The sequence below is a fragment of the Microdochium trichocladiopsis genome (assembly GCF_020744255.1).
Source record: "Microdochium trichocladiopsis strain MPI-CAGE-CH-0230 chromosome Unknown B0I36scaffold_6, whole genome shotgun sequence".
Taxonomy (NCBI): Eukaryota; Fungi; Ascomycota; class Sordariomycetes; order Xylariales; family Microdochiaceae; genus Microdochium; species Microdochium trichocladiopsis.
In genome coordinates this window covers 2,968,113-2,981,690 of record NW_025763549.1, presented here as the reverse complement: position 1 = coordinate 2,981,690, position 13,578 = coordinate 2,968,113, and the positions used below count along the sequence as shown (strand labels likewise).

At 56.7% G+C, this 13,578-nt stretch overlaps 5 protein-coding genes across 5 annotated transcripts; 3 read left to right on the top strand and 2 right to left on the bottom strand.

Moving 5' to 3' along the window:
• Window positions 1-125: 125 nt before the first annotated feature.
• B0I36DRAFT_244733 (glycosyltransferase family 28 domain-containing protein) lies at window positions 126-3,271 on the bottom strand (the record flags this gene model as incomplete). The annotated part of the gene is made up of 11 exons (XM_046150084.1): window positions 126-319; window positions 416-554; window positions 616-979; window positions 1,042-1,392; window positions 1,464-1,572; window positions 1,650-1,910; window positions 2,040-2,200; window positions 2,262-2,620; window positions 2,733-2,884; window positions 2,951-3,127; window positions 3,196-3,271. 11 exons carry the CDS (start codon window positions 3,269-3,271, stop codon window positions 126-128), a joined length of 2,343 nt encoding a protein of 780 aa, XP_046012049.1.
• Window positions 3,272-4,105: 834 nt separating this feature from the next.
• Window positions 4,106-6,738, top strand: B0I36DRAFT_412010 (Six-hairpin glycosidase-like protein; the record flags this gene model as incomplete). Its single annotated transcript, XM_046161955.1, has 3 exons — window positions 4,106-4,411; window positions 4,485-5,825; window positions 5,874-6,738. 3 exons carry the CDS (start codon window positions 4,106-4,108, stop codon window positions 6,660-6,662), a joined length of 2,436 nt encoding a protein of 811 aa, XP_046012048.1. The 3' UTR covers window positions 6,663-6,738.
• Window positions 6,739-7,124: 386 nt separating this feature from the next.
• On the bottom strand, window positions 7,125-8,015 carry B0I36DRAFT_244772 (uncharacterized protein; the record flags this gene model as incomplete). Its single annotated transcript, XM_046150088.1, has 2 exons — window positions 7,125-7,641; window positions 7,708-8,015. Coding segments are annotated over 2 exons (825 nt in total), but the record flags the coding sequence as incomplete, so codon positions are not given.
• A 1,845-nt stretch (window positions 8,016-9,860) lies between these two features.
• On the top strand, window positions 9,861-10,868 carry B0I36DRAFT_350577 (uncharacterized protein; the record flags this gene model as incomplete). Its single annotated transcript, XM_046156918.1, has 5 exons — window positions 9,861-9,950; window positions 10,026-10,044; window positions 10,146-10,210; window positions 10,473-10,622; window positions 10,707-10,868. 5 exons carry the CDS (start codon window positions 9,861-9,863, stop codon window positions 10,866-10,868), a joined length of 486 nt encoding a protein of 161 aa, XP_046012046.1.
• A 785-nt stretch (window positions 10,869-11,653) lies between these two features.
• B0I36DRAFT_326322 (uncharacterized protein) lies at window positions 11,654-13,473 on the top strand. The gene is made up of 4 exons (XM_046154325.1): window positions 11,654-11,733; window positions 11,965-12,142; window positions 12,210-12,314; window positions 12,400-13,473. The coding sequence occupies exons 2-4, from the start codon at window positions 12,052-12,054 to the stop codon at window positions 13,038-13,040; spliced, it is 837 nt and encodes a 278-aa protein (XP_046012045.1). The 5' UTR covers window positions 11,654-11,733; window positions 11,965-12,051; the 3' UTR covers window positions 13,041-13,473.
• Window positions 13,474-13,578: the final 105 nt, after the last annotated feature.

Sequence of the window (13,578 nt, the reverse complement as noted above, 5' to 3'; positions counted from 1 at the left end):
CCATCATTGATGAGGCAAAAGATTGAAGCTTCAAAATATATATTCATACTATATATCTGCGGATCGCGGTGAATGGTACGCTTGTTCAGTAACAGCTATCGAGCAGTCTGTTCCAACGTTTGATATCAAGCACGCCCACTCTGGTGCCGGAACCATTTCATGATCTCCTCGATTTCAGAATCATCGACAGAAGATAACTGCGATGCCATGGCGTCAACTTGGGCTCCCTTGGATCTCAGGACTGCCTGAGTTCTGCCTTTCTTGGCCATCAGCGATTTCTGGATCCCCAGGGCCGGGTAGCCCACCAAGCCAAATAATGCTACAAGAGGCAGCCGTCAGTAACGTCGACTCCAATCCTTGCTGAGCAGTGGAAGCAGCAAGCGAGTCGAAGTACTATGGGAGATTGAAAGCGTACCTGTGCCTGGCTTGGTCAAGAGCCCCATTGTGCCTTTGCCAGCACCCTTCAAGAAACCCACGAAGCCTTCTTTCTTGGCGCCTTGCCATGGCTGCATGACGACACCCGTGACTCCGTGATACATTCCATCTCCGAAAGTCTGTGGCGAACGGGTCAGCAACTATATCGCGAGTTCCGGTCCAGCGTACTGAAGTACGAACCTTGGCTGCCACAGTGCCACCGCTCTTCCAGTCCGTCACTTTTCCATGGTCCTTGACCTCTTCTCCGTATAGCCGCGGGACGTTCTTCATGCCCTCTGCGAGGGCGAGGGGCGTGTCGACTAGAGTCCCCTTGACCAGCACGCCCGTCATCTTGGCGAAACTGCCGCCCACGGCCACGGTCGCTTTGCCGGCCGCGGATGCAGAGCTCCCGATCGTAGAGGCGTGCTTGTACGCCTTGTACGGGTCTATGAAGAGGCCGCCGAGGGAAGCCGTGAAGTCTGTCACGACGCCGAGGGTGGAGGCAGCGCCGCCTGAGACCGGATCCCAGCGACGAACGTCCGTGTCTAGCTCCTTCACGCGAAGCCTGTCCGGGAACCATTTAGTCCGAGAACAATGTCAGAGATTCTTGAAGGGGGGGAAACTCACGGTTCTAGCTCATTCAGCTTGATTAGCTTGCGTGCTATAAGCACAGCTACAGCCTGGTCCGAAAGCTTGACCACCCGCTTGTTCTTGCTGACGGTCCATCTGGCAACCTGGCTTCGCGTGACGTCGCACGACATAGCATCACGCGGGAGGTGGCGATGGAAAGACTCAACGGCGGCCTGGACACCTGTCTCACTCCGCATCTTCTGTGCAATGGCTCGCGCAGCCTCGGCTGCCGGTGCTGAGGTCAAATAATTGAATCCTTGCACTAAGACGCTTACTTTCAGCTCCTTTTGCGGGATGGGAGCCGGGCCTGCTCCTGCGCTGGCGACGACATTGCCCCAGAAAGGCTGGCTGCACAACAACGTGATTAGTATAACACTTGGTGAGGCGTGCACGAAACGCACGAGTGAAGTTACACTTACTCGCCAAAGAATGGCACAATCAGGGTCGGCCGCGCATTGATAAGCCCACAGGCAGTTGTGCCAGCCCCTCCGTGATGCATGACAGCCACGACCTGCTTGAATAGCCATTCTGAGGTTCCACCAGCGGAGTTTCAGCAGCGTACTGGGAGCTGTGCAGATTGCTGTCGTCTCGGAGAGTTCACTTACCATGCGGGCAGTCTTCGAGATAGAAGACATCAGCATTACTGATACTATCGCCACCGAGCTTGCTCCATCCGCGCGAGATGAGCAGGCGGAGTCCGCAAGCCCGCGCCGCCTCGAGTATCACGCTGTGTAGACGCTCCGGATCTTCCAGGACAATGCTGCCGAAACCGACATATAACGGTGGCGGGCCGGCAGAGAGGAAGCGAGCGAGGTCCGCCGGCGGACTGTACTCTGGCTCGTCCCGCATGAAGAACCCGCAGACATCTGTACATCATTATTCCATCCGGTCAGCAGACAGGTCTCCCTTTGTCTGCACTGCATGTCGGTTTCCTCGTGTAATGGTAAAGGAGAGACACGACCTGCCAAAGTATAATCAGGCAGAAGAGGACATACCGATCTCCGCCCCCCAGTCACCGGGCTTCGCGACCAAGGCCGGCGACCAGCAATAGGTGTGCGGAATTTGAAGATAGCTCACGATGGATGGCCCTACCGTGTTCGACACGGGATCCAAGTCGAGCGTTTTCTTGCGCCAACTGTTGATCACGTCGCCTAGTCTACATCACGTTATCGTCAGCATCATCACTCCTTGGCAAACAGGGCAATCAAGCTGCGCACCCTTGCCACGTCATGAGCTCTACCAGGCCGTACGTGAGCCAGTTGGCGACGCCAGGCTCCATGTCGCTTGCGGTCATCTTGACAAGGGGGTGCGGGAACGCCCGCGTCGCGCTCCAGGGCATCGTAAACATCACGTGCGCGGGGACCCCGAGCGCCTGCGCGCAGTGGACGTGGGCGAAGCTTGGCGGGTTGGCGATGATGGCATCGGCGACAAAAGGCCGGCCCGTGCCGGCGTCCGGCTCGACGCAGGACTTCCAGCAGCCGTGCAGCATCTCGGCCATCATCTTGCGCTTGCGCCCGATGTCGCCCCCGCGCATCGCTTCCATCGACGGCATGAGGCCGGGGTTCTTGACCATGTACTACACCAACACAAAATAGTGGTCAGCGTGGGGGGAAGTGATGGTCGACTTGGCCGTCTTGGCATGACTTGAGGGTGGTACTCGTGATACTCGCACCGAGGCTACTACTCACCGCCATAAGGTCTGTCGGGTCGCCTCCGATGTCGTAGAATTCCAAGCCAGAATCCCGAACAAACTTGTCGAAGCACCCGTGAGTGGCCAACCGGACTCGGTGGCCGTGTCTCTGCAGGGCGATGCCATAGGCAATGAATGGTTGAACGTCGCCTGCAAGCTCATGGTCAGCTATCTAACGCTAGCTGCACAGACGCACGCGCAGGGTTGATGGCGAACCTCTGCTTCCGACCACCTGTATGACTACGTTGAGGTTGGGGACTGGCCTCGTGCGGTGCTCGGATTGCTGGGTGCTGAATTGATGATGGAGCTTGGTCGTGGGACGAGCCTCGGGAATGAGGCTGCCAAGCTTGGCTGGGTCGGACGACGACAAGGCTACGTTGAGCGTACCATCCGCTATTGGCAGCAGCCATCATTAGTTTCACGGCTCTAGGATGAGGCCAAAGCACGACATGCGGACTTACACGTCAGACTTGTCGATGTCGTCAACAGTGGGCCAGTCGAGATCAACTCATACGGCGGCGGTGGGATGTCGTCCATCGAGGAGCGGCGGCTGCCAGGCTGAGTCTTGATTGACACGGGCGTGGACATCGCGATACCGATTGTTGGTCAAGTGTGCAGTGTCAGATGGGGCCTAGGGTACGTAGGAAGTTGGCTGGCACAAGGATTCAGCAAGAGAAGATAGGAGATCAGAGACAATTCATGAAATGACAATGCTACGCTGCAGCACCAGGAAATACAGGGCAGTCCTTGATGATCTGGTGTGAAGCGGCTGGGCGGCATTAGGCTGCAGGATAAGCAGATACGGGGCAGTTCTTCGTCGTCTACCACCCTACGTAAGGCGAAGCGGCTGAGCGGCAGAGCCCTAAAGGACCAGGCAAAACTCAAGTGGAACACTTACTACATCCAGACTACTTAGTGCATGGCATCGGCATGTCACGCTGGAGAAAGCATAATGTCCCGGCCCCACCGCGGGCCACCACCGCGACCGGCCGGTAGTTGCAGCGCTACTGGACGATGCTCGTTTAGTTACGCTGCTGCTCGTTTAGGTACGGTGCCTCGGCTCAGCCACGACACGACTCACTCCTGGCACTCAAGGCGCGGCACTCCACCACGCACAGCATCCCGGCTGCCTGGCACGTTCAAGCCGCAGAGGAATTTATGGCAGTCGGCGGAGCTGTCTACTCCGGTCCTTCCCTGTAGCCCATCCTCTCATGGCTCGAGTGTTCCCATTCGATGCTCATAAATGAGCGTTTGTCTCTGCAAAGTGCGTCTTGACCTTTTACTCTCATGTCAGCACACTCATTATATTTCCTGTCGTTTACAATAAGTCATTCTTTGCTACTTCGCAATCACCAGCTTCCCCTTGCCAGGATGATACCTCGCGCACTCTCTGGGTATGTCCTCCTGAGTCTTGCTGCCCTCGCCACGGGTGCGGCTCTCCACGCGACACAGCCGCAAAGATCAATCAGTGGTATCCGTAACAGCAACCAACTTGTCACGGCGCAAGACGGGCTGATAGCGCTGACTGCGACGCAAAACGCGCCTGGCATCCTGGTCCTCGACTACGGTGTCGAGACAGAGGGAATTCCATCCTTTGAAGTTGTCAGCACCGTTGGCGACACGTCCGTGTTCGAGGTCACTTATTCCGAGACGAAGGCCGCGCTGAGCCGCTACATGGTATGGACCTGGTGTAAATTTGGACAATGGACTTGACGCTTGACGCCCTAAGTGATTCGTCCTTATTCAATAGGGCGATGGGCCGCTTCCGCTTGCAGCTGCCATGGACACATACCGCGTCAACCAATACAACATCTCAGCGCCAGGGCAGATAGTGAACCGCCTAGTACAGGGGGGGTTTCGCTACCAGAAGCTCAATCTCTCCTCGGTCGGCGGACTTGTCCTTCGTAATCTCGGCGTCACCCCGACCGTACATCGGACTCCCCTTACAGATCTTCCCGGATCCTTCCGCACCTCCAACAGCGCTCTCAACGACATCTGGACCGACGGAGCCAGAACGATCCAGCTTAGTGAGATCCCCAAGAAATCTGTCCCGGACTTCTGGCAGGTTTCGAGTGAGGGCATTCTGGTCGACAGCCAGGCTCCGCAAGCTGCTGTTGGCCTGGTTGCGGCGTCATCGACCACCTATAATCTCGACTTCAAAGTAAAGGCCCTGAAAGGCGGGTTCGCTTTCATCGTCCAGTCCGACACTCTGAACAGCGGCATCTACATCTCTGTGGACATTTCTGATGGATCCATTGCTGCTTATCTCGGAGGCACTACCGAGGACACCTTGTTGGAGAAGAAAGCGCTTGCCGCGGGAGTGATCGACAAGCTGGACGTCTGGTATCAGGTCCACGTACAAGTTGCGGTCACCGATATCAAGGTATCGATCGACGGCAACACGGCTCTCGAGCTCACACAGACCAGCAGGTTCTTTGGCTCGTACGGGTTGGGTGCTTCGTTCGGCCACCGGGCCGTCTTCAGAGAGCTGAAAGTGACTGACGCCGCCGGTGCAACGACCTACGAGCACTCGCTCACCGACGAGACCTGCTTCAATGACTTCCTGGTCGGCACAAACCCTCTTGATACATCGGTAGATGCGACACGGCGGGACCGCATCGCCTACACCGGCGACCTTGACATTGCAGGAACTGCGGCCCTCGCAAGCACACACGGCCTAGAGTTCATCCTGGGGACCTTGAAGCTCTTTGGCTCGCTTCAGGCCACGCCTGGATTCTTCATTCCCACGGCAAAGATCCAGCAAGGCCCTGCGGCACCGATGGATTTCAACATCACTGGTCTTATCGGCTACTCGTGGAATCTGCTGACCGCGGTCGCCCAGACATATACACACACTGGTGATGTCGACTTCGCCAAGACGTGGGCGCCCAAAGTGCAGAGGATGCTTGACTGGTCCCACTCGCAGCTGCAGCCAAGCGGGCTGTTCAACTTGTCGGATGCTTCATTCGGCGGTGACTGGAACTACTACGAACCAGTGCAGTCTGGCGCCGTTACCAAGTTCAACGTCCTCTACGCGTACGCTCTTCAGGAGACAGCGCAGCTGCTCACCGACGGCGGAATCGACACGGCCGTCTAGCAGGACCGCCTCACTGCACTACGGACCGCGATCGATACGCAGCTTTGGAGCGAGGACCTCGGGGCGTACGTAATGTCCGAGGTGAATCGTGATGGTTTTGCCCAGGACGCCAACGCCATCGCCATTCTCGCGGGTGTCAATATCGACCCCACGCACTCGTCCGAGCGAATCCTGGCGACGCTGTCAGAGCAGCTCTCCACGCCTCGTGGGCCCCTGGCCTTCTCAACAGGAACCATAACAACCTATGGCTTTCAGCGCTACATCAGCCCGTATGCATCAGGCTATCACCTCCGCGCAGCCCTCGCGACTGGCAACAGCGCCGCGGCCCAGGAGTTGCTTGACACGCTGTGGGCGCCCATGGCCGACAAGAACAATGCCAACTACACGGGCTGCTTCTGGGAGACGCTCGATGCCGACGGCGCGCCAGCGTTTGGGTTCCGCACGAGCCTCGCGCATGGCTGGGCCGCTGGGCCAACCGCCGAGCTCAGCCGTTTCATGCTCGGCGCCTCCGCGACCCGTCCCGGCTGGACGAGCTGGGCCGTCGCGCCGCAGACGCTCGGCGAGCGCTGGGCCCGTGGCAGGGTCCCGACGCCCGCCGGGCCGCTTCGGGTCGAGTGGGCGTTCTGCGGCGTCAGCGGCCTGCTCAGCATGACCGTGCAGGGGCCTGAAGGGACCAAGGGCACGGTCAAGTTGCCTTCCCCGCTGCTCGTTGGCCTTTCCGAGAGCAGGATCCTTGTCGATGGCGTCATGATGGAGGGGACGTCCTTCGAGGTTCACGGCGGAACTCCTGTGCAAATCGTCCAGTCGCATGCTCAGCGCCGGGAGAATTAGTACCCAAGCATCCGACTAGCCAGTCCGCACACTTTGAGATATAAGATACAAAGATTTGTCGACGGCCGGTGTCCAGGCTTGTAGAAAGATGTTTCTGCATTGGTACAGTAGAAATGTGACTGGTATTGGACTACATTAGGTCGAGTACCTGTACTGTTCGCTCGTGGAACCACAGTGTGCCGGCTCACATTACTCCGATCATGACTTTCAGAGAAATTCCGCATGCACTCTTATTCCTGTAAAGGTTGTCCAGTCAGGTCCTAGGTAGAGAAGGAGTTGGTCGGTGTAAATTGAAGGCCATGTTCATAGCAGCAGACGTGTCCAAAGCAAGCACAATTGCATGGCATAGCTTTGTTGGCCAGATGGCAAGGAAGCGAGCTCGGTCCTCTTCGCAAGACGCACTTACGCCGTAATCTGCCTTTTCAATCGAGATCAATTCCAGAGAGTCTCACTGGCAAGCGTCTATCCACCAGATGGCAGGTTAATGGCGCCCATCCGGGCCTTGATCTTGCTCGCACCTCCATCAACCACAATCTCATGTCCTGACACGAACCCGGCATCTACCAGGTACTCGACTGCGTCCGCAATATCCTTGGGCCTCCCCGCCCGGTTCGACAAGTGGTCGTCCACGTCCTGCTTCTCGTTCAGATGAGCCCACTCCGTGCCCTTCTCGTCGCCCTCCTTGCACTCGTGCGTCGCCTTGATCCGGCCCGGCGAGACGACATTGACCCTGATACCCCACTGCGACAGGCTGACGGCCATGCTGTGCATCAGGCCCAGCTGGCCCGCCTTGCTGCTCGCGTAGCCCTCCTGGTTCGGATCGCTGTGGTGCGCGCGGAAGCTGCTGATGTGGATGATGCACGGCCCAGCCTCGCTGTCGTCGTCATGGCGGGCTTCCTGGCTGTCGGCCTCGTGGCGCATGTATGGTATGCAGGCCTGAGATACAGCGAAGGGAGCCGTGAGATTTGTATCGATATAGCTGTTGTGATAGTTTGGTCAGCTTCGTGTTATAACGCCGGCCGTCACATCATCGAACTTGACTCACGCCTTCCATTCCTCCAACGTCTCTTGGTCAGCCATGGTCTTCCCATCCTTCCAGAAGGGGTGGGCAATGCCGCCATTGTTGACGAGGACATGGATCCTGCCGCCCAAGAACTTGGCCGCCTCGTCGACATGCTTCCGGATGTCAGCCGTGTCGCGCAGATCGCACAGGCCATAGCCAAGCTGACCCGCGTCCGAATACTTCTTCAAGTGTTTGCGGACGGTGTGCTCGAGCTCGTCCTCCTGTATGTCCAGGACATAGACGCGGTATCCGAGCTCGCAGAATCGACGGACAAGGCACCGGCCAATACCGCAGAGAACACCCCAACATCTAGTGGCTGAAGCACATGTGATGTGTGCGCCGGAAGGAACAACAGCCAGATCTTATTGGTGAAGCATTCTGACATAAATTCGACGGTTGAATGGGACTTGTGGCCATCTAGAATCAGGCATCGCCATTCCTCAGGGTCTGCCGGCTTCGTATGCGGAATAAACAGCTCTTTGAGCCATTTCAAGGCAATGTCATTGCTGGTCCAACCGTTCGGAGATGTCTCGAAATGCCACTTCTGCCACTTGGTGAGGTTGACGTCAGGAAACCACTGTTGCTGTACAGACTGGCCCTTGAAGATCACCAGTGGAGGGATGAACGCGCCGCTGGCAGAGATAGCCTCAATTATCGTTATCCACGTCCTCCGCGCGCCGTCCTTTTTCAATGTGAAGTCGCGGAGGGCATCGGGGACCACAAAGCTATTGTGACCGAGGCCCTCCGCCACTCCACACTCGTCGACGTTCCAGATGTTCTCGGGCCGTAGTTTTTTGGCGTTCAATGACGTCAGTCGCTCGAAGAAGATGTCGATATTGGCCTTGCAGGCGCCGTTATACCGTTTGTACTCGATAAGTCGTGACTTAGAGGTTCGGATCTCGGGGTGGCGGCGGAGGAATCGTTCGTACCATCGTCGACCGAGCTTCTGCGGCATGCCCTCCAGAGCGAGGAGACGCATCGCGAAGTGCTTAAATTGCTTTAACGGCGCCGCATAGCCGATTGCCGCCTGATCAAGAGCCCAACGGACCAAATAAGCCTCTTGTGTGACGGAGAGGGTCTGCCGCACCTGATAACTCTGGAGGGCAGTCGGCGTGCCTAGGATCCGACGACGCAGGTAGCACCTGTCGATGTCGTTCTTTTCTGCGGCGCCCTGGACCGACATGCCATCCTCAACGTCGTCGAGAGCGCGCAGGGCGCGCTTTTTGTAGTGTTTTGGCACCATGGTGATAGCCTCATTTCTGGGGAGCAGAATAGTGGTGGAATGGACGCGTCCCGACGCGAGGCAACGGTTATATATGAAGAAATGTATGGTGGGGTGTTGAGTCGCGTCGCGACGCGACCCCTGGTCGTGATGGGGGGTGGTCGCCAGGGGGGTCTCCAACTTACATTAAGAGTCCAGATCCAAAAGTCGTCGAAAAAGTGGACGCAATGTTCTCGTTACCTACGCTAAGACAAGACCAATAGTTAGTGAGTTGCGCGACTTGCCCCCCTATCTCGAAGTCCAGGCTGTCCAGGACAACAACGGCGCCAGAGAATGTGTCAGCGAAGACGAGTGGTATAGTGCGACGGAGGAGTAATCAAGCAAGCTAGAGTCACATGACCTGTACCCCAAACCTCGGAGTCGTCGATATCCCTGCAGATCTCCAACTATTCCACTGCAGCCTACTTCGAGTTCGAGATAGGGAGGAGGATAGCGGACTTGTGGGCAACGTCGCACATACTTCACTGTCTTCTTGAAGTCTGGTAACAAGACGAAACATCACTATGACTTTGCTAGGCTGAGCGTTCTGTCGTGACTGACGACTATAAATCGTAGAGGTATGCCACTTTAACGGAAAGCTTGTTAACTTAGCCCCAGTATCAGCCGCAGTAACTGCCACTTCTCATCAGACGTTTCTCTTCTCGATACTATAAAGGCCTTCTCCACAGTCTTGTCCCTCGCCTTCGCGGCCCTACCTAAGACGTACGCGTCCGTCTCGTAGTCCGGCACGTCGAACTACTACCTAAAGGGTCTGTCGGACCAGGTGCGGGACAGGTACATCAATACGCTGTCCGCGGCCAAAGCCAAGGTCATCTGCCTCTACGTGAACCAAGCACGTAAAGACGGCTACGAGATGGCCAGCAAAATCGTGCGCGACAGCCCGCCCCTCGAGACTACCATGGGCTCGTACAAGGTCATGCTCGACGAGGTGGACAATTTGCTGGTCAAGCCCTTAATCAAGAAATATTAAGGCCATCAGCTCGCCGTATGACGTAAACACTTGAAGCAGCGACTATAGGAAGCGAGTCCTGGTAAAGGTAGCTGAGACTATTCCCACGAACTGCAGGTATCACAAATTTTCGACCAGGTAGTGACGAGGATACTTGTGATCTCAGAGACGCATACGCTGTATGCTGAGGCTCGGACAACTTCTACGAGCAGCGGGACACCTTTAACGTCTATGATGCTCGCCTAATCTACATTGTAAGCTACAAGGGCGTATCCTCGGGCAAGGTGTGGAAGAAGTAGCCGTAAATCATCTTCAGCTGCAACCTGCAGATGAGCGAGTAACAGCGTCGTGTGCTTGTCGTCATGGGCAGAACGAGTGCTATCACCCCTTCCGCGTGCCTAAAACTCACACACCTACCTTCTATAGAACGAACCTATGACCCTCGGCGACGGCTACTGCGAGAGGGCCGACCCTAAGGGCTAGGCCGGCGGCTGCGCCACACACATCCGCAACCAGGGTCTCAATTCGCATCTCCTCATCTCGACCGGCGGCCTCGGCGCCGTCTTCAGCTACGGCTGTACCTTGCTCCTGCCGTCACGCGATGCGTGGCCATCGACGGCGTCGCGGTGCGCCGCTGCGCGAGCGTGCCCGGCCGCTGGAGCACCAGTATGTACAGCTGGATCAGCCAGGCTAATGGGAAAAGGTGTTCCTCGAGGAGTGGGGATCAACCAGCGCAGCAACAACATCTAGTTCGCCTTCCCCTCTGAGATTACCGACACGAACTCGGTCGGCCTGTCGAGCCTGTACTGGCAGGCCCAGCAGGCACAGAACGGAGACTGTTCGTACAATCCCAAGAAAGACGACAGTAACACGTTTGGCATTTCGCTAGCGGCGGTGCCAACCTCGCCGTGATCAATGGTGCTACTGCGGTTACTGCTGCCCAGGACTGGACCAGCAACATGTACGTGTCGCCCCAAATGGCGCGTATGCCGGGACGCATGAAATCTGTAGCTCATTTGAGCTCCTCAGTGGGGATCTGGTTTTGTTCTGCTAGTATTGCGCTTCTGTCGATACGTTCGACTTGCTTATTGCTGTCGGGCAGGGCCAAGCTGGATCGAACACTCATGTTATAACCCGCCCCAGACATCCGCTGACGTAATGTCTTTCTCGTCGATATACTTTAATCCCGCTTCGCATATAAAGCGGCTTTAGTTATATCAAATCAAAAATTAATCATCGGAACTTTCAACCACTGTCTCTGCAACTGCATTTTCGACCTAAGACTCGATACCTTGAGTAGACAAACAGGGACCCGGTCTGGTCTGGGGTTTAGGCTCAGCACTGCACTCTGGTCAGATTTTGGTGGGACAAGTGCTACGAACTCAGTGCCTGCGTGGGCGGTCCCATAATTTTAGATGCCGGTGGCGGTGCTGGTGAAGCAGAGTATTTTTGGCCTGTTTTGCAGAGGAGGCGTCGCGCTTTCCATCCCCATTTCCCGTTTCCATAGAAACAATAAACGCTAACAAGCCCATTCGGGTAAGCGCCGGTACAGTGCACTATCCACTCGTACGGAGTAGACTGACTAGATTTTGGTCTTCAAGCACCGTGCTAGACTAGACTTGCGGATTGTAATGGGTGGTTAGCGCCTACGAGTCAGCCACCCTCCCCTCCGTTACAAAGGCGGCGTCATTACCCGGTGTTGTTGTCTTGCCGCATTGTAGCAAAGGTCGCACCGGACTCGCCTCTGCTACACACACGCGCTGCATTATCTTTACCAGTCAGTCCTCTCTCCCTTCCCAATCCCCAACACCCGGACCAGCAGCGGCACGGCCAGACGCAAGGCCCCGACCCGTCCAGGTCGTGCCTGCCTCTGCACCTACGCATCGTTCACCTCCAAACAGTTTCCTGCCGCACCTATTACCGCTTTGTCGTCCGTTGAATCACACAGAGCAGCCCGCCCATCCTGCGCACTTATCGCCCCAGACTGACCATGGCCGGATTCGTAAAGGGACTCGCGTATACCGTCAACGCCGTCTTCACTCCCAAGAAGCAGACCCTAGGGGTCCCTTCCGCCCACGCCGCCACACTCGCCCAGATGAATGCGATACTGGACACGGACACGCGCAAGCGCAAGCCCGATCTCTACGACGACATCCCCGGCGTAGAAGGTTCGACCCAGGTCGCCCGTAAGCCCTTAGCGCTCCATGGCGCTCCTCCGCGCGCCGAGCATGCTGACCATAGCCGGCCCTGTAGATGGCGACGACGCGGCGCAAACAACCCCGACCACGAACAAGGCGCGCAAGATCAATCCGGGCATGTATGCGCCCGGGACCGTACCGCATAGCGTTGAGAGAATTAGTGCGTGGCCGCCGACCGCGTCCCCATTAGCAGCGGCAGCCGTCACAGACTCGTGGAGCACTGCTGACATGATGACCCCTCCCAGAGCGTCGCAGCGCCCGACTCTCGAGCGATGGCGTAAAGGCAACTGATTCCTACGTAGATCCAGAGGCGAACCTAGAGCATGCGCGCATGCCCGATGCTGCGCGCCTACAGCCAGACAACCCACAGCCGACCCAAGCAGAGATACAACCAGAGACGTCAACAGCGCCCGGGGAGGCCAAGGCCGAAGAGGTCATGCAAGAGGAGAACGGCGATGTGACAGAGGTCCACGCATTACTCGACCACAAGATGCTGGAGGACAAGAGCGTAGATCTGCTGGTCCACTGGCAGGGCGAGTCGCCAGAGTCAGCCACGTGGGAACCCGAGACGGAGGTACAGGAGGGCGCAAGCGAGCTCCTCTTCAGCTATTGGGAAAAGGCTGGAGGCAGGGACCGCGTCCTGTTCAAGATCGAGTCGGAAGTGTACCACGTGTTCCGTATCCTCAACCACGAGAAGAAGCCCCAGGGCAGCTTCATGCTGGAGGTCCAGTGGGTGGGCTACTCGGCCACGAAAGGCAACACGAGCTGGGAGACCGAGGTCAAGTTGAAGAAGATTGCGCCCGAGCTACTGGACGCGTACTGGGAGAGCATCGGTGGTCGAAACGACTTTTTGTCCAAGCGAGGGCGTACCAAGAAAAATGCGTAACGGGGTGGTTGTTTGCTTGGATGCTGCATCAGATCTGCTTCTATACTAAATAGCCAGTTTGGGCTGTCATGCCGTTTCTGTTACACGTTCAAAGCCCAATCGAGTCTTACATGGTCGAAAGCGCTCGAGCCAGCAATCTCGGGTTGCAAGCACCTTTCGGCGTCGTGTCTGCTCCACGACAAACTACACTGATCGTGTACAGGTGGATGCAATGGCGAGTGAAAGCGAGCCTGTCAGCATTTGATTATCCCGCGCAGAGCTGCTATCCGGCCCGGCCCTGCAGATCTAGCTATCCTGCCTGTATTTGCACGAGCATGGTCAAAGGCAACCTGATAGCAAGCACAATGTTATCAAACAGCTTCCAACGATTCACTTTAATCCCTGCTTTTGCCTATCGTCAAGCTGCTGTCGGGATGAGCGCGAAAGGTAGCCGGCATACGTGCACACATTTTAAAATGCATGAGTGTGCCTTGTTTGACTCAGGGTTGATTGCACGAGTTGCCAATGGTATCCTTATAGTCTTCAACACGCACACGGC